The sequence below is a fragment of the Nannizzia gypsea genome, genomic scaffold (assembly GCF_000150975.2).
Source record: "Nannizzia gypsea CBS 118893 supercont1.1 genomic scaffold, whole genome shotgun sequence".
NCBI classification, from domain to species: Eukaryota; Fungi; Ascomycota; class Eurotiomycetes; order Onygenales; family Arthrodermataceae; genus Nannizzia; species Nannizzia gypsea.
In genome coordinates this window covers 3,621,036-3,645,940 of record NW_003345201.1, presented here as the reverse complement: position 1 = coordinate 3,645,940, position 24,905 = coordinate 3,621,036, and the positions used below count along the sequence as shown (strand labels likewise).

General features: G+C 46.9%; 9 protein-coding genes across 9 annotated transcripts; 5 read left to right on the top strand and 4 right to left on the bottom strand.

Moving 5' to 3' along the window:
• Positions 1-157: 157 nt before the first annotated feature.
• On the bottom strand, positions 158-1,309 carry MGYG_01332 (arsenical pump-driving ATPase; the record flags this gene model as incomplete). Its single annotated transcript, XM_003177203.1, has 3 exons — positions 158-206; positions 272-861; positions 917-1,309. 3 exons carry the CDS (start codon positions 1,307-1,309, stop codon positions 158-160), a joined length of 1,032 nt encoding a protein of 343 aa, XP_003177251.1.
• Positions 1,310-3,753: 2,444 nt separating this feature from the next.
• On the top strand, positions 3,754-7,003 carry MGYG_01331 (ferric-chelate reductase; the record flags this gene model as incomplete). The annotated part of the gene is made up of 8 exons (XM_003177202.1): positions 3,754-3,862; positions 4,282-4,673; positions 4,735-4,775; positions 4,843-5,187; positions 5,249-5,481; positions 5,559-5,608; positions 5,681-5,802; positions 5,860-7,003. The coding sequence occupies 8 exons, from the start codon at positions 3,754-3,756 to the stop codon at positions 7,001-7,003; spliced, it is 2,436 nt and encodes an 811-aa protein (XP_003177250.1).
• A 479-nt stretch (positions 7,004-7,482) lies between these two features.
• Positions 7,483-8,082, top strand: MGYG_01330 (transthyretin domain-containing protein; the record flags this gene model as incomplete). The annotated part of the gene is made up of 1 exon (XM_003177201.1): positions 7,483-8,082. The coding sequence occupies one exon, from the start codon at positions 7,483-7,485 to the stop codon at positions 8,080-8,082; it is 600 nt and encodes a 199-aa protein (XP_003177249.1).
• Positions 8,083-10,080: 1,998 nt separating this feature from the next.
• MGYG_01329 (AtfA protein) lies at positions 10,081-12,053 on the top strand (the record flags this gene model as incomplete). The annotated part of the gene is made up of 3 exons (XM_003177200.1): positions 10,081-10,192; positions 10,441-11,593; positions 11,669-12,053. The coding sequence occupies 3 exons, from the start codon at positions 10,081-10,083 to the stop codon at positions 12,051-12,053; spliced, it is 1,650 nt and encodes a 549-aa protein (XP_003177248.1).
• A 937-nt stretch (positions 12,054-12,990) lies between these two features.
• On the bottom strand, positions 12,991-16,807 carry MGYG_01328 (ubiquitin-conjugating enzyme E2 Q2; the record flags this gene model as incomplete). Its single annotated transcript, XM_003177199.1, has 2 exons — positions 12,991-16,577; positions 16,642-16,807. 2 exons carry the CDS (start codon positions 16,805-16,807, stop codon positions 12,991-12,993), a joined length of 3,753 nt encoding a protein of 1,250 aa, XP_003177247.1.
• Positions 16,808-17,885: 1,078 nt separating this feature from the next.
• MGYG_01327 (hypothetical protein) lies at positions 17,886-18,944 on the top strand (the record flags this gene model as incomplete). The annotated part of the gene is made up of 1 exon (XM_003177198.1): positions 17,886-18,944. One exon carries the CDS (start codon positions 17,886-17,888, stop codon positions 18,942-18,944), a length of 1,059 nt encoding a protein of 352 aa, XP_003177246.1.
• A 662-nt stretch (positions 18,945-19,606) lies between these two features.
• On the bottom strand, positions 19,607-20,321 carry MGYG_01326 (hypothetical protein; the record flags this gene model as incomplete). The annotated part of the gene is made up of 3 exons (XM_003177197.1): positions 19,607-20,041; positions 20,100-20,255; positions 20,316-20,321. The coding sequence occupies 3 exons, from the start codon at positions 20,319-20,321 to the stop codon at positions 19,607-19,609; spliced, it is 597 nt and encodes a 198-aa protein (XP_003177245.1).
• A 583-nt stretch (positions 20,322-20,904) lies between these two features.
• MGYG_01325 (nucleolar protein NOP58) lies at positions 20,905-23,029 on the bottom strand (the record flags this gene model as incomplete). Its single annotated transcript, XM_003177196.1, has 3 exons — positions 20,905-22,439; positions 22,557-22,717; positions 22,905-23,029. 3 exons carry the CDS (start codon positions 23,027-23,029, stop codon positions 20,905-20,907), a joined length of 1,821 nt encoding a protein of 606 aa, XP_003177244.1.
• Positions 23,030-23,378: 349 nt separating this feature from the next.
• MGYG_01324 (vacuolar ATP synthase subunit D) lies at positions 23,379-24,692 on the top strand (the record flags this gene model as incomplete). The annotated part of the gene is made up of 4 exons (XM_003177195.1): positions 23,379-23,410; positions 23,464-23,552; positions 23,669-24,543; positions 24,609-24,692. The coding sequence occupies 4 exons, from the start codon at positions 23,379-23,381 to the stop codon at positions 24,690-24,692; spliced, it is 1,080 nt and encodes a 359-aa protein (XP_003177243.1).
• Between the last annotated feature and the right edge of the window lie 213 nt (positions 24,693-24,905).

Genomic DNA, 24,905 nt, shown 5'->3' with positions numbered 1-24,905 from the left:
TAAGGTTCTATTAAAATATAATATATTCCCCTATACCATGTACGGATGGGGAGGGGGAACACTTATGCTTTTTTTACCACCGTCTTTGATTGTGACGAGCCCTGTATATTTTCCCTTTGCTTGTGTAAATTTCTGTTTATTTTATAATTTCACCGCTTTAGTCCTCATGGGCCGGTTGGAAAGGGTGGATCAGCATGTCACTGAAACTACAAGGCGAACAAGTTAGTCTTCTTCCAAATAGAATTTAGAAAACAGGGCGGGATAACCATACTTTTCCAGCTTTTCTCTCCCTCGGACCTCTTCCACAAGCAGCGGCATTCTGACAACGTTGAAATCTTCGTACAAGTCCTTGATCTCATTCAAATACTTTTTCTGCATCTTTCGCCTTGCGCCACACTGTTGGCACGCATTGTCCTTTCCGGGAAACAAGAGCTGATTGACAACAATGCAATGGGTATCAATGTGATAGCTTGTCAGCTCCTGTATCATGCGCTCAGTCTCATACAAGGACAAGAACTCAGCAATGCACACGCAGACAAAGGTGGTCATATCAGCATCCTTAAACTGAGAGTTAACCTCAGCAATTGTTTCCCGAAGTGATTCCATTTTTGATAGCACGTCGTCAAGGTTTTGGCCACCTGGTAGGCCACCGCGAGCCCCGAGGACCGAGTTAAGCATCGGGCCAAATTGACCAGAAAGCTGTGACAGCTTGGAAAGGGCCTTTTCGAGGACAGTTGGGAATTGTAGGAATCGAAGGGTATGGCCGGTAGGGGCAGTATCAAATACAATAACTTCATACGATAAGGATTTGACTTGCTTCAGAACTTCGGCAAAGGACATCGCTTCGTCGACACCGGGTATCTAGGATAAATATCAGCAGCTTTTTCAATACAAAGATATCATGACTGACACCTACACTAAATGCCAGGTCCTGCATCATTCCACCTAGACCAAACCCACCCATGGCATCGTCATTGCCGTCACCACCTCCGCTAGCCATTAAGTCCTGGATGCTCCCATTGGGATCAATCTCCATAGCGCTCAAGTTATCATAACCATCAACAAGTCTAGCTTCCTTGCCAAATTTCTGACCGAAAGCGTCACTTAAATTGTGAGCAGGATCCGTGGATATAAGAAGCACAGACTTCCGCACTTTGGAAAGTTGTATGGCCAGCGAGCATGACGTGGTAGTTTTACCGACTCCACCCTTTCCACCAACAAATATCCATCGAAGGGTTTTATGATCTAGGAGGCACTGAAGGGTGGGCTCGAGGACGTCGTCGTCCCCTATTACGGCGGTTGAGGACATATTGATGGCTCTCTAGGCGGGGTATGAGATGGAGGGGTATTCGAGAGAAGCGTAGGTGTGAGCTCAAGAGCGGGAGCTTGGTCGACGAGTATAATATTCTGCTGGTGCCTAAGCCAAGGTATCTGGGATAAGGCAACCTTAACAAATTGATATCGTTGTCTATGATTGAGTGTTCAACTGCGATTCTTTCTACCTAAAGACGCTTGGGCCAGCCCCTGGCTCAAGGGTCACATGACAGACACGCCAAGCCAGCGTGTTTAATCGAGGTGTGACTTCCTTCGATGAGAAGTCTACCAACGGACCAAAACTGCTCCTGATAATAGCTGCATTTTTAGTGGGATGTATCATTAAAACCCAACTCGATCTAAGTCTCCATTCCGCGCAGCAATTCTATCAAAGATTCTGCTCTGTTGGTGAGGCAGCAAAGATCGCTAGCCATTGGGTTCCCAATATATAGCCCGTTTTGGTGCAACTGATAAGGGGAGTAAACAAGGCAATGGTAGAAATTTAAGCTGACAAGACAGTTGAACTCCAGAAAATTTCATTATCTCCATTTAAGCCCGTTAGTAATTGTGCCAAAGGCTGTTTATTTCTGATACAACAGCTGCTGTTGAGCCAGTGACTCTAGTTGCTAGAGCCTGGTAAAACAGGCGACTTTCTTACGACAGAGACAAATACGGTATAAATATCAGACGTCAAGCGAGTTCTACGTGTACAGCTTTTTAGAAACGAGATTAAACCCGACCCCGGATAACCTAAGAAAAGTGAACTGAGATTGTCTGAGCTGCTCCTAGGTATCAAGGTCGGATACCCTGTCAGCCACTCTACCCGGGAGTATGGGTACGTTGCATACACTTTCCCGAGGCGAGGTTTTAGAAACCGATCCTGTCTGAAAGATACGCCTAAATGTTGATCTAAATAGCTGGTCATGCGGCTGTGCCGGAAGACGGAGGTTACAGTCTGATATCGAGGGAAAGCGATTTCAAAGAAACAGAATCAACTGAGGCCTGGTTGCATGAGTTACTGTCTAGAATCTGAGGGTCATTCGTGCGTGACGTATCCATAAGCTTTAGTTTCCGTTCCTGCGCAAATTCTCTCATAAACATTAGGACAGCTCAAAATCGTTTTCATGTATTATTATCATTATCGCCGATTTTGCGGTCAAAACCCTGCATGTTACTGCATAAAAAATGTAGCACCCGGCCATGTCCTATTTGGTTAACCCTTATATTATGGTCAGCCATCTGCGAATATGTTTTCCAGAACTAACAAGGCCCCGGCTCATATGTGAAGCTTGTCCTTCCGACCCTCCCCCTCCTTAATATCTTAATCAATGTTTATTCTGACATCTAATCACGTATTTACTTCGAATGTCTTTATAAACCTGGTTTCATACTCTTTGTCATCCGTCTTTGAGTATGTTTTCGGAGACGGCATCTGCCATGCGTTGTAAACTGCTAACCTATGCAGGAAATAGGCCCACATTCCTTACATTGAGCTGTTCCGTATGGCAGGGGGGTTCTTCTGCCGTGGGCAGCTGTAACGTTCGAAAATGCCTCAGCAGGATAACTAGCCCAGTGAAATCTTGCAAGAAGCGGCTTTCCATAAGAATTCCGAAAGTGTCTAAATCTTAACCACAATACTGGATGTCTAAGCGAATATAACTGCGAAGAATGAAATATCCTTGGTCTGAAAGCTTGTCCAAACTTATTCTTCGCTAGGAACCGGCAATATCGGAACAACAGCCCGTGATTACTAGGTATCTAGAATATGTTTAGCCTAAGTTGGCCTTTTATTTCTTAAAAACTGTGGTGCCGTACGTTCTTGGGTTTCTCCGTAGCAGTTCCATCTATAGTTGGTTCATACGCTCTTTCTCCATTGTGGAGTGTTCAGCTTATCTAGGGTTAGTTAGCTAGTAGGTACCTACCACCCATAAGGGAAATGAGGGATTCAAAAAATACTTAAGTACTTAAGATCTAAAATCTACGCGTACATAACCGTAGATTTCAGGCCTTTAGTGCATTTTAGAACCCCTCATTTCGTTTACGGCACCAGGTAGGGTGAGTTGGGCGAGAGATTGATTAGATTGATAAGATTAATTTTTCAATCAAACGCTCGCGTGTAAGTTATCTGATCGGCTAACTAACTACTTTAGGTAATCATTAGCAGGTCATGGAAACTTTAAAATCAGAACACCAACCTCCCATCCTCAGGCCCGTACTCCGTACTCCCAGCTCACATAAGTCCAGATAAATCAACGTATTGGTTAAAATGAGAGCCACGGGGTATAAACCGCCATGATGGCACCCGTACTCTATAGCCACCAATATGACATTGGCTGATAGTTACCTTTCCTTACGTTTTCCAGTTTTGAAGATTCCCAGGAGTACCTTTCCCACACGTCTTATTGACGGACGTAACTAAATTGACTACTCCACCCCATTATGTGGACTGATTTCTGTGGCGAATACGAATCTCAATTATACATACGGGGGACGATTACGGTATTTCGGAGAGAGACAAGCACTGCTAACGACGGAAAACGAGCCTGTCGTGAGTAAGATCGGAAGGGATCCAGTCATTCTGCTTGTTCGGGACCGTCGAAATTCTCCATATCTCGCTAGTGGGTCGTTTTATTCCCAGGGAAGACGAGAAAGCAGAGGACTAGCCACTGTTCTATCCAGTCTTTTCCGCTCCATGTTCATAATGCAGGAGCTAGTTGGGTCCTCCGATCACCCCCAGCTAGGGGATCATGGTCGAGGACATGACTTATATACCCCTTTGGGCAACCTCTAGTTATATTCAGCTGGTGAGAACCTTTCAGGAAAACTCCTGTGGCTTCCGATCGCATGAATATACCGCTTTATAGCCTTCCCTTATTGTGTTATCTCGATACCGGTGCCTTCAACAGAAAGCACTCGAAGTCCACACTATGATTTTTTTCAATCTTGTTCTGGGGGCTTTTCTTATAGTGATCGTCTCGTCAAAGGAGCTTGCAAACAAGGAATTATGCTTTTCCGCCATTTACAGGGCGTATAGGCCTATAATTTTTGCGGGCACTTCTGGTAAGGAACAATGGGCTATGCTCTGTCAAAACCGTTTGAAGGTAGGGTCTATGTATGCATCCGCAAAAGTTTACTGCCAACCAGAAGAAATACTTCCCGGAGCTGCTGTTCTTGGGGCGATTTGTGAGCGGCGCATCTCTCAGCCCTTGTTGCCAATGTCAGATTTTGCTGCCAATCTTACCAACACAAATATTGCTACAATGAGAGTTATCGAAAATGGAGAGATACCGAAAAAGGAAACAGTTGACAGCCTAATTCTAATTTCCGAGAAATTCTTTAGGCTTTCATTAAAGACAGTTGTAAGGCGGCCTTTCTCACACAAAAAATGGAAAAGAAACTAAAGAATCTAACGATTTTTAGACCGTTGATACTATTGAATCGAAAAACCGTCATGCCTACGGGTAAGTATTCGATACTGCAATGGCTACATACTATATATGAACCCGAATTTTGCTGATCTTGATCTAGATTCGCCATGTATGGCATCTGGGGCACCGTTCTGGTCGTTGGAATTATCCATAACTTTTTCACTTGGGCCTTTTTCAACCAGCTGGGAAGGAAAGGGGTTGACTTGGAAGGCGGTTATGCTCTTAAGTTTCGAAACCTTCATCAGGTCTTTAGGCCATTGTCATATCTCTCCAATTGGGTTCAGACACACGTGGCGATCCCGAGCGTTTTTGGGTCTTATCACTTGCGGACACTATACGGCTGTGACATACCGACCAGGCTAGAAGCAATTGTGATATTCTCGTATTGGCTCATAATTGCAGTCCTGTGCTGCGTCAATTATGAACTTTTTGTAGGAAACTTGGTGTATGTTTTCCTCGGTTCCCCGCTGTGGTATCCTACTAACAGGGGATCTTCTTACTCATAGGATGCCAACTACAAACGCACAGCTATGCCGTTACCTTGCAAATCGTACCGGGGTACTTGCATTTGCAAATCTCCCTCTCGCCTGGATGTTTGCAGGAAGGAACAATATCTTCCTTTGGGCCACGGGCTGGAGTTTCCGAATGTTCAATATCTTCCATAGGCAGGCCGCCCTAGCCGCAACTCTACTTGCCATTGTCCATTCTATTGCATATACGGCACTATATTTCCTTATAGGTTAGCGTAGCCGTGTTTGGCAGATGCAAAGGACACTTGACTGACCAATCTCTTTCTACTGTCTTTAGGCGGCTCAGCGGCCTATCAAAGCGCTTTTAGGGAAAAATGGTTTAGCATGGGCGTTGTGGTGAGTGCATTCCAAATTATTTTTTTTTGTGTATATAGTAGTTGACAAGGGGTTCCACTGTTTATTCTCTAGGGAACTGTGGCAATGAGTTTCCTGGTGATACTCTCATGTTTGTGGTTCCGAAAGAAATCATACGAGCTGTTCTTGCTTATTCACATTGCTCTATCTGCTGTGATAATTGCAGCCATGTTTTCGTAAGTTCCAGTCCCAGTGTGACATACTTTGTGACCTTGGCTTACTTGTTACGATAGTCACGTATCCATATTTTCTGGCGAATATGACCCCTATCTTTGGCCACTTGTTGCTATATGGGGGTTCGATAGAATTTTGCGCCTTATTCGAATTATATACTGCAACATTCGGGTTCGGTTTGCTAGAGGCGGCCTTCAACACACGAGCACCGTTGCTTACTATGACAAGTTATCGGACATCATTAGGCTGGAAGTAACACCAGCCGCAACTGGTATTTCTCAAAAGCCTGGACGATATTACTTTCTGTATCAGCCTTTCAGATGGACCGGGTACGAGAGTCACCCATTCACACTCGGAGCGTGGGTTGAAACTCCAAAACCCGTCACAGAGAATGGCTCAGAATCAGGACTTTCTTCTAATACCGTTGATGAGAATGGTAAAAATGGTGGATTATGCCACGGCACCAAAGTTTCCAATAGCCAGAATCCAGGAGGCAACAGTTCCAACGAGATTAAATACATATTTTGGATACGACCGTATAATGGGTGGACTCGCCAGCTTCGTGATCAATGTGTGCAATCCGGTGACACTGCTACCTCCACCACATTGCTATTAGAAGGTCCATATGGCGATACAGCTCCTTTGTGGGCCTTCGAATCAGTCTTGCTCATCGTTGGCGGTACAGGGATCACTGCGGCCGTTCCTTATATCCAGGATCATATCCGACGCGCATCTTCCACCGCAGAAGGTACATGTGTGAAGAACATAACCCTTATCTGGTCAGCGAGACAAGCTTCCTTTATTCATGACGTTGCCTCCAGGGAGCTGCGACCTGCTTTCGGTAGAGAAGACTTCCGTGCTTCATTTTATTTGACAGACAAGAGCGCTGCACCAATCGTTCCTTCCCCGACCTGCACAGAAACAACGTCATCCCTAAATACAACACTTCCGGATGGTAGAAGAATAGACTCCAAGCTGAAGACTCTTGCTGCAGATTTGAAGTACGATGTGAAATACGGCAGACCAGACACCAGGTCTATTATTTTGGAAGGGGCAAGGAGTGCAAACATGGCCAACTCGTGGCTTGCAGTACTTGTTTGTGGACCAGATGGTCTGGCAGACGAAGCAAGAGACGCAATTCACTACACTATGCTCCAGGGATATCTGCATATAAGGTACATTGAGGATGCGTACAGCTGGTAGCTGTTTACTACCTTATTGCAGCTGACCCCAAAAATACAGTGGTGAGAGCTAATGATTTCCTTCTCCATCTGGCTTCGTTGCCCTTATTGTCTGTTGTCATGGAAGGTGCTCATGAACTTTAGGATGTTTTGGCATTTGGTGGGAAGGGTAAGCTTTTTTCAAAAAAAGTTTTTTTCTCTTTAAAAAAAGTACGGTAGGAAGCGTATAACTAGTTAGAACTAGAGTTTCGATAGAGCGGGCATCGTTAGTTACAAGCAGCCAGGAGTTTTAAGTACTTCATTGATCACCTGGACATAACTGTTCGAGGCCCAAAGCTGATATCACGTGTAACTAACTAGTTAGTTGGCCTAGGTAGTTAACTAGTTAGCCAACTATTTTAGTCAATTAGTCGGCGAACTCCGACTAATAGCAACACTCCGCAGCAATATAAACTGAGGGGAGCGTGTCCTGCCGGTGATACAAGTCAAAAAGGCTACAGCATGATTGATGGCAGGTTAAATCCACCCGAAATTGGCACCTTTCCTTCTACAAGTGCTCCAAGAAGGCTTTCACAGCTCCGGCAATACCTACAACCCGATAACTCTGAACCCCAGACAAACCAAAGTGAACCAGCCGAAAGAGAACGGGACACAAGCCGCGAGAGAGAAATGGCGGAAAAAGACCCAATCACTTGCCATGTGCTCAACACTTACACCGGCCGTCCAGGACAAGGAATTCTATGCGTTTTGAGGTTGGTCAATTATGAGGGCACAATCAAAGAAGAGCCTACATTCACAGCAACTACGGATTCGGATGGACGGGTCAAGAATTGGTCCAACGAGGGGGGCCCTTCATCCGTTTCTTCCACTCTAGCACAGCTGCCCAACCAGGCGGGGTCAGGGACATCTCGCTCCATCTGGAGCCTTCGGCTATGTGGCATTGACGAATGGTACCGTGAGCAGGGTGTTCCAGATTGTTTCTGGCCGGAGGTAGAAGTGCGATTTTCAGTTGACGGTAGAGAGGGCGAGGAGGGATGGAGACACTATCATGTTCCTGTGCTTCTCGGGCCATGGAATTATTCCACCTATCGCGGATCGTGATGGTTGGCTTTGTGTGTGTTGTTTGTTTAAGAGCGGCTCTGACGTCATAGGCTCAACACCTGGCAGGTAGAGAGTTAACAAACTCTGAGGGGCAGATATATTTGTCCAATGAACACTGAATACAACAGTATACAGCTATGGCTAGCCAAAGCTAATAATCCATCAATTGTACTACATGGGTTCGATATAATACGGAGCGTAGATGGATACATTATCAAAGGACTCCGTACACATTTGTGTGGTGGTTAACATGCATGCATCACGCTTTTAAGAACCACAAACAATAGTTTCACGGCTCAGGAGTACTGCGAACCGTGGAATATCGTAAATACTGCAGCTTATCTCCCACTGGTGATTTTCATTTTCTTGAAAGCTGTTACTAATTGGAGAAGATTGTTTGCCCTTGTAGGAAGCAATGAGTGCAGTAGGAGTAGCGAAAAGGCCTGGGTTATGAATTTATCTTCTTCAGATTTCAGGCTGCCTTCTCCCTTTCGTCTATCAAGCTTCAATCCGGTTGGATGCCCAGCAGGAGGCTTCTTGTTACGGTTGAGACCGGGGCCTGCCGCGAAGTGAATATGAGGGGATGTACGGAGTAACTAGCGTTTCTTTTCGGGCAATACTTCTTACTCAATTAACTTATTGAGGCTTTCGTTCCATACCATAGGCTTCATGGGGTGTCATACCCAGGTCCAACCCATTATCCTTGAAAAATTTTTTTCCACAATTTCTACAGGGCGAGGTTGACAGTCAGGGCTTGCCGAATAAAAAGAGCTAATACAGCTTTTCGAAGAGTTGAATATTCTGCCATTGGCAATTCTGCCGTCATTCCTTGGCATGAATTGATTGAAGTTACTTGAGCTTGAATGTGCAAATAACTAGTAAGATAGAAGTTGATGCCTTTGCCGTTTGGGAGAGCAGATCTTTGTTAAGGCGTTCCACAGACGAGACATGTTAACACCGCGGTTAATAAGCACGAATTTTGGGTATTTGGTATTATATAGAGCTCTTTATCGAGCATATATCTAGGGCGAATTGAGCTATCCGGAAGGGTAGGGGTTATCAATGGAGACACGTTCCGAGGTTAGCATATATATGTATATATATGCCACAGAACACTGGCTTAGCCACACCCTTTCGGGCATTGGGGGCTTCTCAAAGAGTTCATTTTCCTTTCGTCTGTAGAGGCTATGGTGGAATATTTTGATGGCAATGGGTATAATAATATGCCCTGGTCAGTCGAGTGTCACACGGCTCAGGCTAACGAAGTGGTAGGTATAGATAACTCGTCGGCCTGTATTAGCTAAGAGCTGTGACAGGTTCTCTCGTAATACAGTCGGCGAGTTCTTTCGTCATTGGCATCCCAGCTCACTAAGCGGCAAGCGAGCACGAGCCGAGCTAAAACAAAGACGCCCGTCGCGCCAACGTGCAATTGAGCGCTGCAGCCAGCCTTTCAGCGCGTGCACACCCCGCAGCAGGCACCCGTCCAGGCCGCCGCGTCCGCCGTCCATCTAATCTCATCTTATCAGCGTCTCCATCCCCATCCGTTTATGCTTTAAACATTTTTATGCTTAAGCGAACCCGTCACGCCAAGGCTTTGCCAAGCAGGATGACTAAGCTAACGACATCATCAATGTCGTCAGAGTTTTTTTCGCCTTCGCTCTGTATTATTTTTTCTTTTATTTGCTTCCTCCCAGCGGAAAAAAAGGTCTTGCATCGTCATCTCATCGTCATCTCATCGTCATCGCTCGGTGAACGGCGCACAACCCACAACTACCAACACTTCTAGGCGTGAACCCACAGGCTCGCGTCTGTTACTCGCATTTAGCTCATTCAGCAACCTCTAGCGGAGCGAACCGTCGCCTCGACTCCTGTTCCTTGCGGTCGGCAGAGGACTCGAGGAGAGATCGTCGCCGGACGCCCGTCTTGTCTGCCCTTTTCGTCCGATTTCAGCATCACCGCACGCTGCAGAGGCTCGCTGCCCTGCTGTCTGTATATACTATGTCCACTCCAGCCAGCAAGGCCGCGTCGCCGCAGGCTGGCTTGCCGGCGTCTCGCACCGATTCGCCAATGGATGCGAAAGACTCGAACGAGAATGTCAAGTCTTCAGAAGGTCAGCAGCTAGCTTAAATCTTCCTGCCCATCATCATCACCCTCCTGCGTCATCGCTCCTCTTCCTGCACTTGGCTCCCTCATCCACCATCCTCAGCTGATGAACTCCTTGCCGTGATATATTCCCTGTCGTTTGGTTGTCGTCCCTGGTGTTGATGTTCGTTCAACCTACTTTCAGAGTTAATACTCCTGGCTCGTGTCTGTCACCACTGACATCATCCCGTTTAGATCGTGGAACAACCCAAATAGATGTCCCAGAGACCATCGTCACCACCACATCTCTAGATGCGCCGTCTACCATCCCAGCTCCGCAGAAACCAGGTGACGACGCAAATGGTGATTACTTCTCGGGCATCCATAGCACCAGCCACCTCTCCTTTGAGCCCAACCCGTTTGAACAATCTTTTGGGAACACCGCCAGTGATACCCCTGGGAAATCAATTCTCCCACCTGTAGCTTCCTTGACCTCCCCTGCCATGCCTGGCACATCAACCAGTGGCGGTTTCAACTGGCCAAACTCACTTCGTGCTGGTCCACTAAGCCCGGCGATGCTCGCAGGACCTGCAGGACCAAACGACTACTTTGATGGTATCACTCGCGGATTCCCTACCCCTAATGAGTCCTCATTGCGTACTGGCTTGAATGCTGGCCTGACTCCCGGCGGTGGTGGCTCCATGTTTCCTGCTCCTAGCCCTGGACCGTCTGCTTTGCTCCAGCAGCTCCCCAGCGGAAACACCACTCCTACTACACTAGATTTCCAGCGGACAGCCATCACTGCAGCGAAGAAAAGTGGCTTCCTTGCGCCCACTTCTAACCCTGGGGAAGCAGACTCGATTCTCCAGCAGGTTGCTGCGTCAATGGAGAAACCACAGTCATATCCATTTGCCCATGCCGATGCTACTGATGCTGCTAACGGCCTCTTCATGTTAGCTAAAGGTGCTCAGGCCACAAGTAACCCATTCTCCGGCCCAACCTCTCAACCTATGCAGATGTCTCTGCAGAATAATGATAACAATAGTCCACCAATGAACGGGGTTCCCCCTCAAATCAATGAACCGAATGGCGTAGCTCCGCAGTCCAGTGGAAACATGTCGGACAGCCCTGATACGAAGATCAACACTCGTAGCAAAGGCAAGAAAGCCACTACTGCCAAAGGAACCTCTACAAATGGCCGAAGGAAGGCCGAAGACACCCCCAAAGGCTCAAACAAAAAGCAAAAAGCTGCGAATACTACTGCTGCCGACAAGGCGCAAACTGTTACTGATGATGATTCGGTTGAATTTGATAATGCCGAAGGTGCTGATAATGGTAACAGTAATGGTGAAGGTGAGAATATCGCAGCTGGCAACAAGAAAACCATGACAGATGAAGAAAAGAAGAAAAATTTTAAGGAGCGTAACAGGTACGTCAAACTGCAATATTCGTGTATCAAACAACTTTGGGTTTTTTGGTTTAATATTCTAACTTTTTGTATCAGGGTCGCCGCTCTTAAATGCCGTCAACGAAAAAAGCAATGGGTAGCCACCCTTATGAGAAAGGCAGAAGCATACTCCAGCGATAATGAAGCCTTGTCAAGTCTTCTTGATAAAGTTCGAGAAGAAAATGCAATGCTAAAATCAATGCTTTCTGCCCACAAAGACTGCCCTGTTGGCCAATCCCAAGGCCTCTCCATCCTCCTGAACGGGCTCCAAATGAACAGTGTCCAGAATGGCTTACCAGCCGGCCCGCAGAATACTATACCCAATGGAATCCAGAGCGGGATTCAGAACAGTATCCAGAATAACTTGCAAAACGGCATGCCGGGCGGTTTGTCAGTGCAAGGCGATCTTCTAGCGCCACAAAACTGGCAACTTCGACGATAAATTTTCTCCCTTGATCGTCATTTATAATCCCTTCACATACTCTGCCTCCTATATTCCTTGTTTCATGATATTATTGCTTTTGAACGAGTTAACCTGACCGGTTGGGTGTTTTTGATTTTAAACCTTTTCTTGGGTGTGGTGTCGTGATTCTTTCTGTGGTCTTGATGAACCACAAAATGCAAGTCCAAGAAGTCCGAAAAAATTCTTGATTGCTTCTTGTACTTCTTTTACTCTTATTATTATTATTCTTACAGTCCCTGGCCCCCCTTTATATGTACCTTTATCCCATTAATCCCTTCCACTTCTTCACACTCATTGTGCAAAAAAAAAATTACCGGGGGGGGGGGGGGAAAGGCCGGAGCAAAAATGGCGGAGTTTCTTGGGTGTTAATAGTTTGCATTGTTCACGTCTCTATGTTGGTTCTCTCCCTTTCTTTGGATTTTCATGTCTCGACGGACGTCGATGGTGGCATTGGTTTATGCAAATTATACGACTCCAATGATAGGTAGGAAGGGAGGAGATTTGTTATAATTGTCAATGTTTTTTATTTTTATTTTTATTTTCCTTTCTCGATTCCTCTTCATCAAGGTCATCGCATGTGCCATCCCTTCGTTTTTACACAGGTCGATCTCTGCTCTCTTTCTCTGTCTTTTTCCAAAGGAGCTCTAGAGCCAGATAAAAGCACTCTATGACTAGAAGACCCACTAACTCTCAAGGCTAACAACTTGATGGTTCATCAATTCAAATGATGTGAAATTTTAAATATTTCTTCCCCTTTCATTCTAGTGTTCTTCGTCACTTAGATTCGCCTTGTATTGCCATGTTCGTTTTGATCACCAAATACGCTCGGTACATTGCCACATTAGATAACTCGCCGTCGTTAAGACTTAAAGTAAAACTCAATTCCAGAGTCCAGATAGCTAGATCTATAGAAATATCAATTTTTATAGAGTAACGTATCGGCAGCTGATCCGTCCTTGGAATCTCGCTGGAAATCTGGGGGTACCTGCCAGCCATGCATCTTACAGGCCCTAATGAATGCTTCAACAGCCTCAGTAACACCATAATCCAAAACATAGCCCTTCCGTGCATCTTGGCCAGGCACCAGTCTTGCTGGTCGAGGCTCTGTACTAGAAATCGCCAGGCGAACCTGCAATAAAACACTCTCGATACTAGAAACGGCGGACCAGCCGGAGTTTGTTAGTAGTTCCATGCAAAGTGCGCCTCCAGCAGTAACATGGCCACCTCCACCTTGTTGAAATCCCAAGAATCGAGGGCGAATAACCCGAACGAACGGTGGCGACATCGGATATTGCTGGGGGAATCGAATTTCGAGGACAACAGATTTGATCCCTGCCTTTGTCATATCCTCAGACAAGGGGAGCGAAGGGTCGAAAGAGTGTAGTTCCACAATCCATTGGTAGACATTGCTGACTAGATTGGGGTCAATATACCAGCCCAGTTCAGCGGGCGGTTCGTTGTCTTGGGTACGAAGGGCTACTCGTAGGTCACGTTGAAGAGATGCCGTAGCCGAGGGTGTCGCGTTGTCCGGAGCTGCTATCATAGGGAGGGTCGCTGGATTGAGGGTTCCTGGGATGAAATCTGTTTCATTCTGGGGCTTGTTGCTAATTTGAGCGCTGCTTTCTTCAGGGGGCTGTTGCGATGTATTGTTATCGGCTCGTTTGTCTTTAATCCTATCGGCCTCTAGAAAGATATCGAGATCATCAATATCTGTTTTGTCGCTGAGGTACCCGTCGGCTTCCACGGGATTAGTATCGTCTGATGATAATGGAGCAAGGGCCTGCTGGGAAGGAGTATCGTCCGTGTAACAATCTGGGGATATTCTCGACTGCATGCTGTTCATCAAGCTAGAAATGGTGGCTTGTAGTTGGACAGCGGGATCATGGGGTTTTAGCAAATTAGAGATTGACATAGTCTTCCCGATTGACGAAGTTGCAACAGCGTTATCTTGTTTTGCAGGGAATGTAGCAGGAGGTTTTGTCGGGGGATGATGATGAATAGCTGTTATACCCAGGGCAAGGCGTCGCTTCTGGCTGAACACAGACAAAGGAATTGTGATTGCCTTATAGTTTGGGCCATGGGCAGTGTATCTCGGATCTTGGTGATAATACGGAATTGACTTTGGTGGTGTACCGATGCCAATTTCCTTGTTTAAGGAGCATCGAACAAATAGATATCTCGTTTGAATCCAATCCAGCTGAGATACAACAAGGTGCGGTGAGGCACTGACAAACTCACTAGGAGAATTAACCACCTCGTTTAATGATATTGCGCCGGTAACTCCCAACTTGCTGTTGGGCCATGTTTCGCCAGTCCCAGTGTTCCAATGTAAAGCAGAATTAATGTAGGACACAGAAGTAGCAAAATCTGTGCTCATGTAGACACCATGGCCAAATGCTCGCCCATGCAAAATCTCCTTGAAGTGCAATCCTTCGCGTAGAATACCGTGCCAGTTTGAGATTTGACTACCATGCCATGCAAAAATGGTAGCATGAGACTGTTTAAGACTTTCCTTCTTAGCCATGACAGCTTTAGAAAAACGTTCTTCCTTATCTGGAGCTCCCTGCGCAAAGCGAAACTGCATATAACCAGGAACTCCGCCGACGCGGTCATCATTGACCTTGGCAGTGCCGCTGCCGTTTTCAATCGGATCCGGGTCATCTTGGATGATGCATGAACGGTTCGATGCAACTATCCATCGTAACAGGTCGAGGGCAGATTTTGAAATCCTATCTTTCCATTGTGAAAGTGTAGGCTGCGAGCCCCTAGAGTTTTCGGCCAGGTACTGCTTCATTTCAACTACTGTTGGAAGGGTATCAAGGAGAGACACTATCATATGATGTTGTACCTTTGGGCTGAGGTCGTCGATGTTCTGCCCATACCAAGCAGCCTTAACCGTTTTTGTAGTTGATGTTGGTTTATTCCCTGGAAGCTTCAACACCTCAATAGGTTCCGAAAGGTCCACTGAAGGCCACATGCTCGTGTTAGTGACACGGCAATGGAGGTGACGATCCTCATCGGTAATGACTAGCCAGTCACCCACGCACACTCGACGATCTGGGAGGCGAGCAGCAAAATTCATTGTCATTATTGATTCATCAAAAGTTGCCTCAAAGCGTATTTCGCGGTGAGGATCAGTAGTAGATTCCGCAGTGTCACTGCAAAGATTTTTGTACATTGGATCTAGCATGCCACCTGGAACCATAATCCCAAGCCCTGTAGGCGGATCGGCGAGGCGATGTCGAACAGCGCTGGAATAAGTAAAGCTGATGAGCAAGTCAACCACATAGGGCTGCGTCATAATCTCCCACTCCAAGCTAGGCCCGAATCCTAGAGTCATATATTGGAAGAGGCACAAGCTCTTGGAGCAAACATAGGGTTTGAGGGCCTCGAAATTATAGTCTGTTTTGCAATGGCAGACGAGACAGAACTCCGTGCATCTTACAAAATGACGAAGTATGAACTGCATCGTGATTAGCGGAAAGGAAGCTCCTAAACCGTCCTTCTCCAGAAGATGGTCTGATGATAAAGAACTAGGAAGAGCGGCGGCCTTTTCTTCTGAAATATCTGGCTCCTGGTAGATATGAGATATTGGATCCGAGCTGCCGACGGGTTTACCCTGGCATTCGTTGAAAAACCGCTCCGCTCCAGACCAAGAGTGGCCGAAAGTGTGTCTATAGCGAAGTATCTTTATGAATCTTTCATTTAACAAGGCATTGAGAGGCCCGCTGATGAAAGAGTATACAACATCGTCATTGTCGGATAAACCAATCCTATTTGTAGAAATGCAGGGCTTCGCGTCTTGGCCAGCTTGGTCAAACATTTGGAATGTAGATCTCAATGAGGGCTTATACACGTTGCAGATACCAACTCGTACCTCAACTGAAGATTTTCCGATTTGCTCGTCCTCAAAGAGTAGCTGCTCTAGGGACTGATACTTTCCGATATACCGAATGAGGCAAACCAAATACTGCGTCTCCTTGATGTGCCATGCTTTCATCGCGTCTTCTGATATTCCAAGTTTAGAGATGCGACATGAAACAGAAACAATGGGGCATAACTTGTTCCCAATATATCCAACGCGGAAGCCGGCCAGTTTTGTTGTTTTCAAGTCTTCTGATATCTTGCATAGCAGTTCGTCAAACTCTTGTCCTCCATCTGTGACCATGGCTGAGCGAGTTAGTTGGGTATCCCTCTGCTGTGGAACGGGGGACCAGTGATATTCTTCCTCATTTAGATCCGGAATAGCGTCCTCTGTCTCGGAGTAAGCCGCATCCTCACCGTCGTTTAGAACAAAGTCATCAGCAAAGGAGTCACCCTGATCATCAGCTTCCGGTCCCTTCTTGTTCTGGAATGCATAGCTAAGTTGCGACAACATGTCTGGAATTTCCAGACGGCTGACGGCCTGCTGAGCTTGCCCCAGTACATCGGTGACGTACTGAGGAACATCCTCGGAGGTAGTGTAGATAAAAAATTCATGTTCCTTGGGGTAAAGTGAGATGTCTAGGTACTGTTGTATTAATGAGCGAACTCCTGAGAGGCATTCATATACGGAAAAAGGCCATACCTGTGACCATGAACTCAAGGTCCACTGACTGCTCGGGGTCTTCATCGAGGATCAAGGAGCAGGATAAGGTGCCATCATCCTCGCCAGGCTTCACGTCCACCAAAGCCGAGAACAACCCGGGCCTACAAGCCTCGCGTAGGTCGTGTAAAAACGCCTTCCTAGGCATTTTCGAGGGCGAACAGGATATCTAGGTGGTTTTTGTCCAGTAACGGCTCCGTTTTGTCCAGATAATAACAAGTGACTTAAGAAAATACAGCACCACCAGAAAAGAAGATGGCTAAAGGGAAAGAGTAATGGAGAAGTAGGAGTATGAGGAGAATAAGTAGAAGAAGGGATGAGAAGAAAAGGGAAGAAAAACGGAATCTAAGAAGAAGATAGACGCAGATGCTGTGAGTATAAGAGCGCAGACTTAAAGGCGAGCCAGTCCTAGGAATTTGTAGAAGGACAGAAGACAGTGAGGCAAAGCAGTCTGTCAAATGAGGTCACGTTAATTTCCGGTTCATCTCGCTAACTTCCGGTTCTTTGACACCTAGAGGTGAAAGAAATCATTTCCATATAGTGATATGATCCCCTTGTAGCAGTAGCGCAGCAGGCAGCAGTCAGGTATTATGGTCCTTGTAGGAGGGTCTGGACGAGAGGGATGAAGAAGAAGCAGGCCAAGTCTGCCGTCCCCTCTCAGAAGGCGAGCAGAGGCAAAGACCGCGGCGTCGACGGCCGGCGGAAAGCTGGTTGAAGGGCGTCATCGATCAGTGATTGTCTTCGTCCTGCCCACGCATCTTGAGAGTTAAGTTCGCCAGTTAGCTAACTAGCTAGTTAACGAATGGAAGGCGAGTGAACCAGCAAGAGCTTCCGAGAGCCGCCTCACCTAAGCTTCAACGCCGCAGCAAGCCACCAACTCCCCTGTATATCGGTATGCTGGCTACTCCCGGGGCCATTGACCGTCCCTTGCTGCCAGAGATCTCGACATGGCGGTTCCTGCTCGCCGCTTGCACAGGCGCTTCTCGCTCTCTTTTTTGAGTTGACGTCAAGCAAAGAGGCCCACTTCCGTTTTAAGCTTGAACCGACGAAACCTAATCACGGTCGACTTTTAATTTGTCTGATATAAGTAAATATCACTAGTTACATATTTCTTTACTAGTTTAAACACGACTACCACCTGTTCCTCTACCGCTTACGGCTTATTGGTGTGGCCGGCTGAGAGTCCTATAGGGAGAGGGATAAGTATTGGGCCCGTCTACGGGAATATGGCTCAACGTCCTGGTCCGCAGAGCGAGGGTGCTCGAAAAAACTCGTCCTCGCCAGCCGAGCCGCTGCTACCGCAGTTCTCAGACCCCTCGTTTGACCCGGTCGATTTCCTCAACGACACTCTTCCGCCGCTAAATACTTCGCAATCACGCTCGGCAGGCGGCAGTTCGATTGCGGATGTCTCTGCCCGGACCCAGTCGCTACTCTCCCAGATCACCGCACAGAACGCCCGGCTATCGAACACGCTGAACCAGCTTACTGACGAGATAATACGAAGCAGTGGACGGCTGGCGTACGAAGTAGAGGTGCTACGCGGGGAGACAATCGGCCTCTCAGACACCCTCACAGACACTCTGCAGGATGATATTCGCAGCCTCCTACCCCAGGGCCTGCCTGAACCTACCTCTGCCGCCGTCCAGGAAGATGTACATCCAACGAACGAAAAAGGGGGCGATAAAGACCCATGCGCAAAGACCCATTCGGAGGTCACACAAGAAGACCCAGAGTATATATCTCGCCTACGGACGTTGATGCAGGTTAGAACTCGACTAGAAGAGGTAATACAGGTATTTGGAGATGCAATGGAGTGGCCGCTGCCTCCATCAGAGGTCTCAATTACCTCCTCATTTATATCCGTCTCAGCTCCTGAAGCTGGCCCTGAATCACGGAGTCTGGAAGAAAAAGGCCGCGAGGTAGCAAAGAAGTTCAGGTCACAAGTCACCGGGCTGCTGGACAGCAACGGTGGGGGGGAAGCCGGCTTGGAAGCAGCAGCCCGCCGAGTTGAGGAGTTACGGCTCCTCGCGGGCGTATGGAAAGGTACGGTAGAAGAGAAACCGAGACTCAAGTTCGTCGACAGTCTTGCAAAGATTGTTGAGGACAGGCGGAAGGTCCTCGAAAGCCAGGCAAGGGAAAGAGAGGAAAAGGATAACCGAAAGGCTGTTGGGACTGCCTCGAAGGGCAGAACCTCTGAACTTCCTTCACGTGAAAAGCCAGAGAGCACTGGTAGTGGACTAATGCGCAATTTACAACGCTTGAGAGATGAGATATACCTTGAATAGACCTAACCAGATTTTAATAATGTACAATGATGGACTGTACCCTTTTTTTTTTTGAGCGGAATTATGAAGGCTGGACGAAATGGATCCATAAGAAGCTCCCTAATTACCACTTTCCACATTTTGCAATTGTTCATGGACATACTAGCACAATTTAAGATTGGAAGGATTTGGTTATCTGCTAAAAGGAAAATATACAAGCTCCAAGTTCCTGGGTTCTGCCACCATTCCATTAGCTTGCATGACAGATATAAGCCGGCACAGGTATCTCAATGGAACGTGCGCAACTGTCATTCTTATAGAGCTTAAGTCATTACTAGGGCAATGTTGGGTATATCACCAACGTGGTATATCACCAACGTGCGGTCATTCCACGGGAGAGCTTCATTTGAAAGTATGAGCCACGGCAGCCAACTTGCGAAGTGTCACTTGTAAGACTGGGCCCTGGTGGGTAGATGACTCCCAGCAAAGCCTTAAGGTGAACATCTAGAATGACCCTATATACAAGCAATCAGCCAATGAAGTGAATAACTGGAACTGAGCAGTTCTTACCCGTAATTCATCCTGATTAAAGGCTCGTCATATTCGAACCCATCTGTGCCCAAAATGGGCGAACGTTTGCTTTAGATAGGGCAATGAATAAGCATTCAAAGAGAACAGCCTACTCAGCATTCTTCCATAGTTTCCGCAGGTTCTTCCTTTGCTGGTTCTTTCTTAGCCAGTGTCTCCCTCACAATTCTTAATATCCCAGCAACATCCTCATCCGCCAGCCGTTCTTCTCGGTCTTCTATAATTGTGTCCAGAAGGGCCAAGGCTCCATAGTCAACCCCTATGTCGCCATCTTCACCTTCTCCATCTTGCATGACCGTATCCTCCGCCGCCTCTCCTTCTGCCTTAGATTCAAGGCCAACTCCTAAATTGATGATCATCAACACCTCCGCCTTCGTCAAGTTAAACGGCTTCAAGCTCGAGATCAGCGTTCGAAGTGCGACGTCAAGGTCGGTGGTTGTATTATCACCGGTGGCATTCTCGCGAGATACAGAAGTAAAGCTAGGGTATGATAAGAGGTGAGGGGAGAGCCGAGCTACATAGTCATTGTACTGAGGCCAATATTAGCGATGAAGGCCCTCCAGATACTGAATCAAATCGGATTCCAACCTCTTTCACCACCGTGTTGTAATCTCTCAAATCCGGCTTAGGGACGAAGTTCTTCGCATTCGGGAAAGGCGCTTGGGGTGACAAGCGTGGGGGGTTGGACTTCAAGTACGCCAGCACTTCCACATTTGAAAGTGTTGCAGATTGAGGATCAAGAATCTGTTACATATCATCAGACTACATTCCCTCTAAAAAAATAGCTGGCTAGAAGGGGCTCACCTTCATATCTACTGCCAATTAGTCTAATTCAAAGTCGTGACTCCCACAGCTTTGCAAATAATTTTTCGGGATATAGAAGTGATGTGATTATGTAATACGACTTTTTTCCATGGATCATAGTTACTCCTTTTCCCTAACCTTTTGACAGGCTCTGATTGGCCAACGTCCTGGTGCGACTGCCTGCATTTTGAATTAGTTGTATCTCACGCCTGCTCGTACTGCAAAAGGCTTGAGTCCCAAGGCTCTTTCTGTGTTCTAGAGGGGTTTGGATGTATACATGATTCTAGCAATAATGATATAAAAGGGAAAATGTGACATAAAAAGCTTCGATGCCTGATAAATAGAAAGTATCTGAACACTTTTTCCGGTTGTACTATTTAAAAGAAGCCAAGTTGAAATGAATCCCAAGCGCCGCCATAAAAAAATCCCAAAGGAAAATGACAAGAAATTGAAACATTCAAAGAAATAAACATCTCGCCATAAGTGATGCCACCCTATCAAAAAGAAGACAAAAACCAAGACACCAGAAGCTGGATATGATACAGCAACAAAAAGGATCAGACGGCATTGAAAGTATTGTGCGCATCAATTAGGCCTTGCTCTTCTTCTTCTTCTTCTTTTCGCTTTTGGTTTCATCGGCATCATCAGTGGCATCTGAGCGCTTTCGCTTCTTGCCTTCCTCTTTCTCGGCCTTCTTGGCTTCCTTTTTGGCCTTCTTCAGGTCCTTCTTGCTGATAGAGGTTGGGTTGCCGTCCTTATCGAAAGAAATCTCGCCTCTCTCAAGCTTTCGGAGATATCGCTTGACACTGAGGCCGGCCTTCTCAGCTAGTTCTTCAACGTTGTCGTCACCGCTGGACTTTGACTTCTTCTCTTTCTTGGATTTCTTCTTGGGCTTCTCCTCCTCGGACTCATCTGAGTCGTCTTCTTCTTCCTCCTCATCTTGGTCAGCATCCTTCATTTCTTCATCCGCAGCTTCAACTTCCTCTACCAGTTTAATCTTCTTATCCTTCTTGTCTTTCTTGGACTTCTTCTTGTCAGATTCGTCACCGGCGAGAGCATCTGCGTCAGTGTTGTACTTCTTGGTTTCGTTGATCTCCCACTTCTTGGGGACAGCGGATTCAACGCCATTTGGAGCAATAGCCACACCTCTAGCCTTAAGTGGTTTTCCTTCGAGGAACGCAAGCTTCTTCTCGAGGTAGTACCTGGACTCCATACCAAGAGCGCTCTTTTCTTCTTCGGTGGGCTCGTTGCCATCAGCATCAGCGGTCCAGTCACTCAAGGCATCCACACGGAGACCAATTGCAGCCTTGGCGGCAAGAACTCGAGCCATTTTACCCTTGTTCTTACCAGTGGCCTGGCCAATGAGGGAAGCGTGGTAGATCAAACCGTATTTAGGAGTGTCGTGCTTGGTCTTAAGAGCACGGAACAAGGCCTTCTCAGCACCAAGGATCTGAATCGTACTTGCAGGGCTCTTGGAGAGATTCATCAAGCTACCAGCATGTGCAATCAATCGAGCACCGACCAGATCACCGACCAAGGCAGTGAGGTTGGGAGCAATGGCGGCCATACGAGCGGAAAGGTAGTTGGCAAGCTGTTGACGGTATTCGGAGAAAGCAACAACCTGCTCAGCAAGAGACTGAATGTTCTCGAGATCCTCGTTGCTAATCTCAGTGCCCATCGACTTGTTGGCGGCCATCTTGACGGCAGATTCCATCTCCTCAGGCAGAATTTCCGAGAGATCTGTAGTCTCAGAGTCGCTACGGATACCCATCTTGAGGACAACCTTGGCGTAGGCCATGTTGTCGTTGAGGATCTTAGCCAGCTCAGGGAAATGCCAGCCGTACCATTCCTTCACGCGCATAGCGTACGTGTTGAGCTCCTTGTCCAGGTCATCAAGCAAAGAAATGGCCTGGACAATCATGGTGTCGATCTTATCTGCGGAAAATTTGAGTTTGTGCCGAGCAAGTGAGTGCGATAGACCCAGGGACATGGTAGAGATATCTGCGGGTACCAATCCAGGAATAAGGGCGGGAAGATGGGCCCTGATAGCACGGTAAAGCTCAGCTGTGGTGCCATCGGCAATAGGCTGGATAGAAAGTCCAGGAAGCTTGCCGATTGCATTTCCTATGAGAGTCAATACGTCAGCAAAAGAAGCAATGATCACAGATTTGCGCGGGAGCGGCAATATTCAAAAGAATACATCGCGCGGTTTATACCCGCTGAAGTCGGGTCTAAACATACCAAGCTTGGTATCAGCAACTGCTAAAGAGACCTTTTTCTCGTCTTTGATAGTCTCGAGCAAGCTCGCCAGGCGCGGCGTGACCTTTCCATCGATAACTGATGCAACTTCCTCCAATGCAGTAGTGGCGCTGTCGAACTTCTGGAAGTTTTTCAATTTCATACTACAAGAACGTTGCTGTTAGTTCAATTGTGTATCCAAAAAACAACGGGTACCCAAAAAAGCCGTCGATTTGAAGCTATCAAAAGGTGGTGCAAAAAATTCATCGTGGATCGTGCATTGGTATAAATCCACCACAATATGAGGACTATTGCCCAGTATCAAAGCGAGCAGTGCAATTGCAAACATACAGGTTTGATATTCCTTCTGCTGTCTCTGTCTCTGCTGCGAGATCGTCTCGCTTGAGGAGCTTCTTGTCCTTTGCCTTAAGCAAGGCATAGCCCGCACTGGTCTCGGTAAGGATGAATAGGGTCATGGCGACGGCGTCTCGGGAGATTTAATAAAATACAAGAAAAACTTCGCCTAGCTTCACCAGAGTTATTGCGCGAACAGAATGCGTCGAGGAGAGCTTCTGCGGCGTCGAGCACAAGAGACGCACAACTGTTTCGTCTTCGGTTTTTTAATCGAAAATCCAAATAAATTTTTTGCTTCTTTTTTTTTTCGATGTCGTAAAAAAAGCACACTAGCTATTATGTAATCTATCACGTGAGGGACCCAAGCTTTAGGTTGACCTTCGGAAGTGATATTAAGGGAGGCAGACGATGGAAGTCGACAGGCAGGAGGACTAGAAGACAGACAGACAGATACACATCACTTGGCCAACCATGGAGGGCCTCTTCTTCAACGTGGATAACGGGTAGGTTGTCCTGGTGCTTGTTGGAGCGAGCTGGATGGCTAATGGTTGCGCAGCTATGTCGAAGGAGTCGTTCGCGGATACCGCAACAACCTTCTAAACTCGCAGAACTACAGCAACTTGACGCAATGCGATACCGTGGATGGTGTGTACATACCTACCTTTGCGACGGCTGTCGATGGCCATATGTGTGGCTTCTTGATGGCAGTGGTTGCCGTGATAGCTTGTGGTGTGGTGCTAGGGCTGACCATGTAAACACAGACGTCAAGCTACAGCTTGGCCCATCCTATGGCGATTTCCTGGCTGCGCTTCCCCCGAATCCCTCTACATCTGCTCTGGCTGGCAAGGCCACTGAGAAGCTTGTCGCTGAATTCCGCTATCTGCAAGCACAAGCTAGTGGCTCGACAGCCAAGTTTATGGAATACCTTACGTATGGGTACATGATTGATAACATTGCTCTTCTCATCACCGGTACTCTTCACGAGAGAGATACCCGGGAGCTTCTAGACAGGTGCCATCCACTTGGGTTCTTTGAGACCATGCCAGTCCTATGCGTGGCAACCAATATCGAAGAACTATACAACTCGGTTCTTATTGAAACTCCTCTAGCTCCCTACTTCAAGGGAAGCCTGAGCCATCAGGACCTGGATGAGCTGAATATTGAGATTATCCGAAACACTCTATACAAGAATTACCTAGAAGATTTCTACCAGTTCATTAATACTGACCCGGAGCTTAAAGACTCTCCTACGTCGCAAGTCATGTGCGAAGCACTAGAGTTCGAGGCTGATCGTCGGGCAATCAACATCACTCTCAACTCGTTCGGTACCGAACTCTCCAAAGCCGAGAGAAAGAAGCTATATCCAGAGTTTGGCAAGCTGTATCCCGAAGGTTCTCTGATGCTTTCTCGCGCAGATGACCTCGAGGGTGTCTCCCTCGCAGTGACAGTCGTAGCCGACTACAAAGCTTTCTTTGACACTGTTGGCTTGAACCAGTCCGGCTCTGGTGGCCCCGGAAGCGAAGGCAAGAGCTTGGAAGATCTTTTCTACCAGAGAGAGATGGAGCAGTTGAAATTGGCATTCACTCGCCAGTTCACCCCGGCTATAATATACGCCTGGGTAAAATTGCGGGAACAAGTCAGTTATTTCCAAACATATCCTGTGTGCTGCAAGGCGTATGAACTAATTATGTATCGAAATAGGAAATTCGCAATATTACTTGGATCGCAGAGTGCATTGCCCAGAATCAGAAAGACAGGATAGGGAACTATATAAGCGTACTTTAGGGGTCTCTTGTTTCTTCGAATTATTTATATCTCAATATTGCTGGAGTTTTGATAATGTTGATTCGGAGTGTATCTCTTCCATTTTGCCATATAATACTTTCTTTTTATGTTGTTTTATACGATGAACTGCTACTAGTTCGCATCGTCCAGTTGTACTCACTTAGTAGATAAATCATCATCATCACCCTTCATTCCGGTTACAAACAATATACA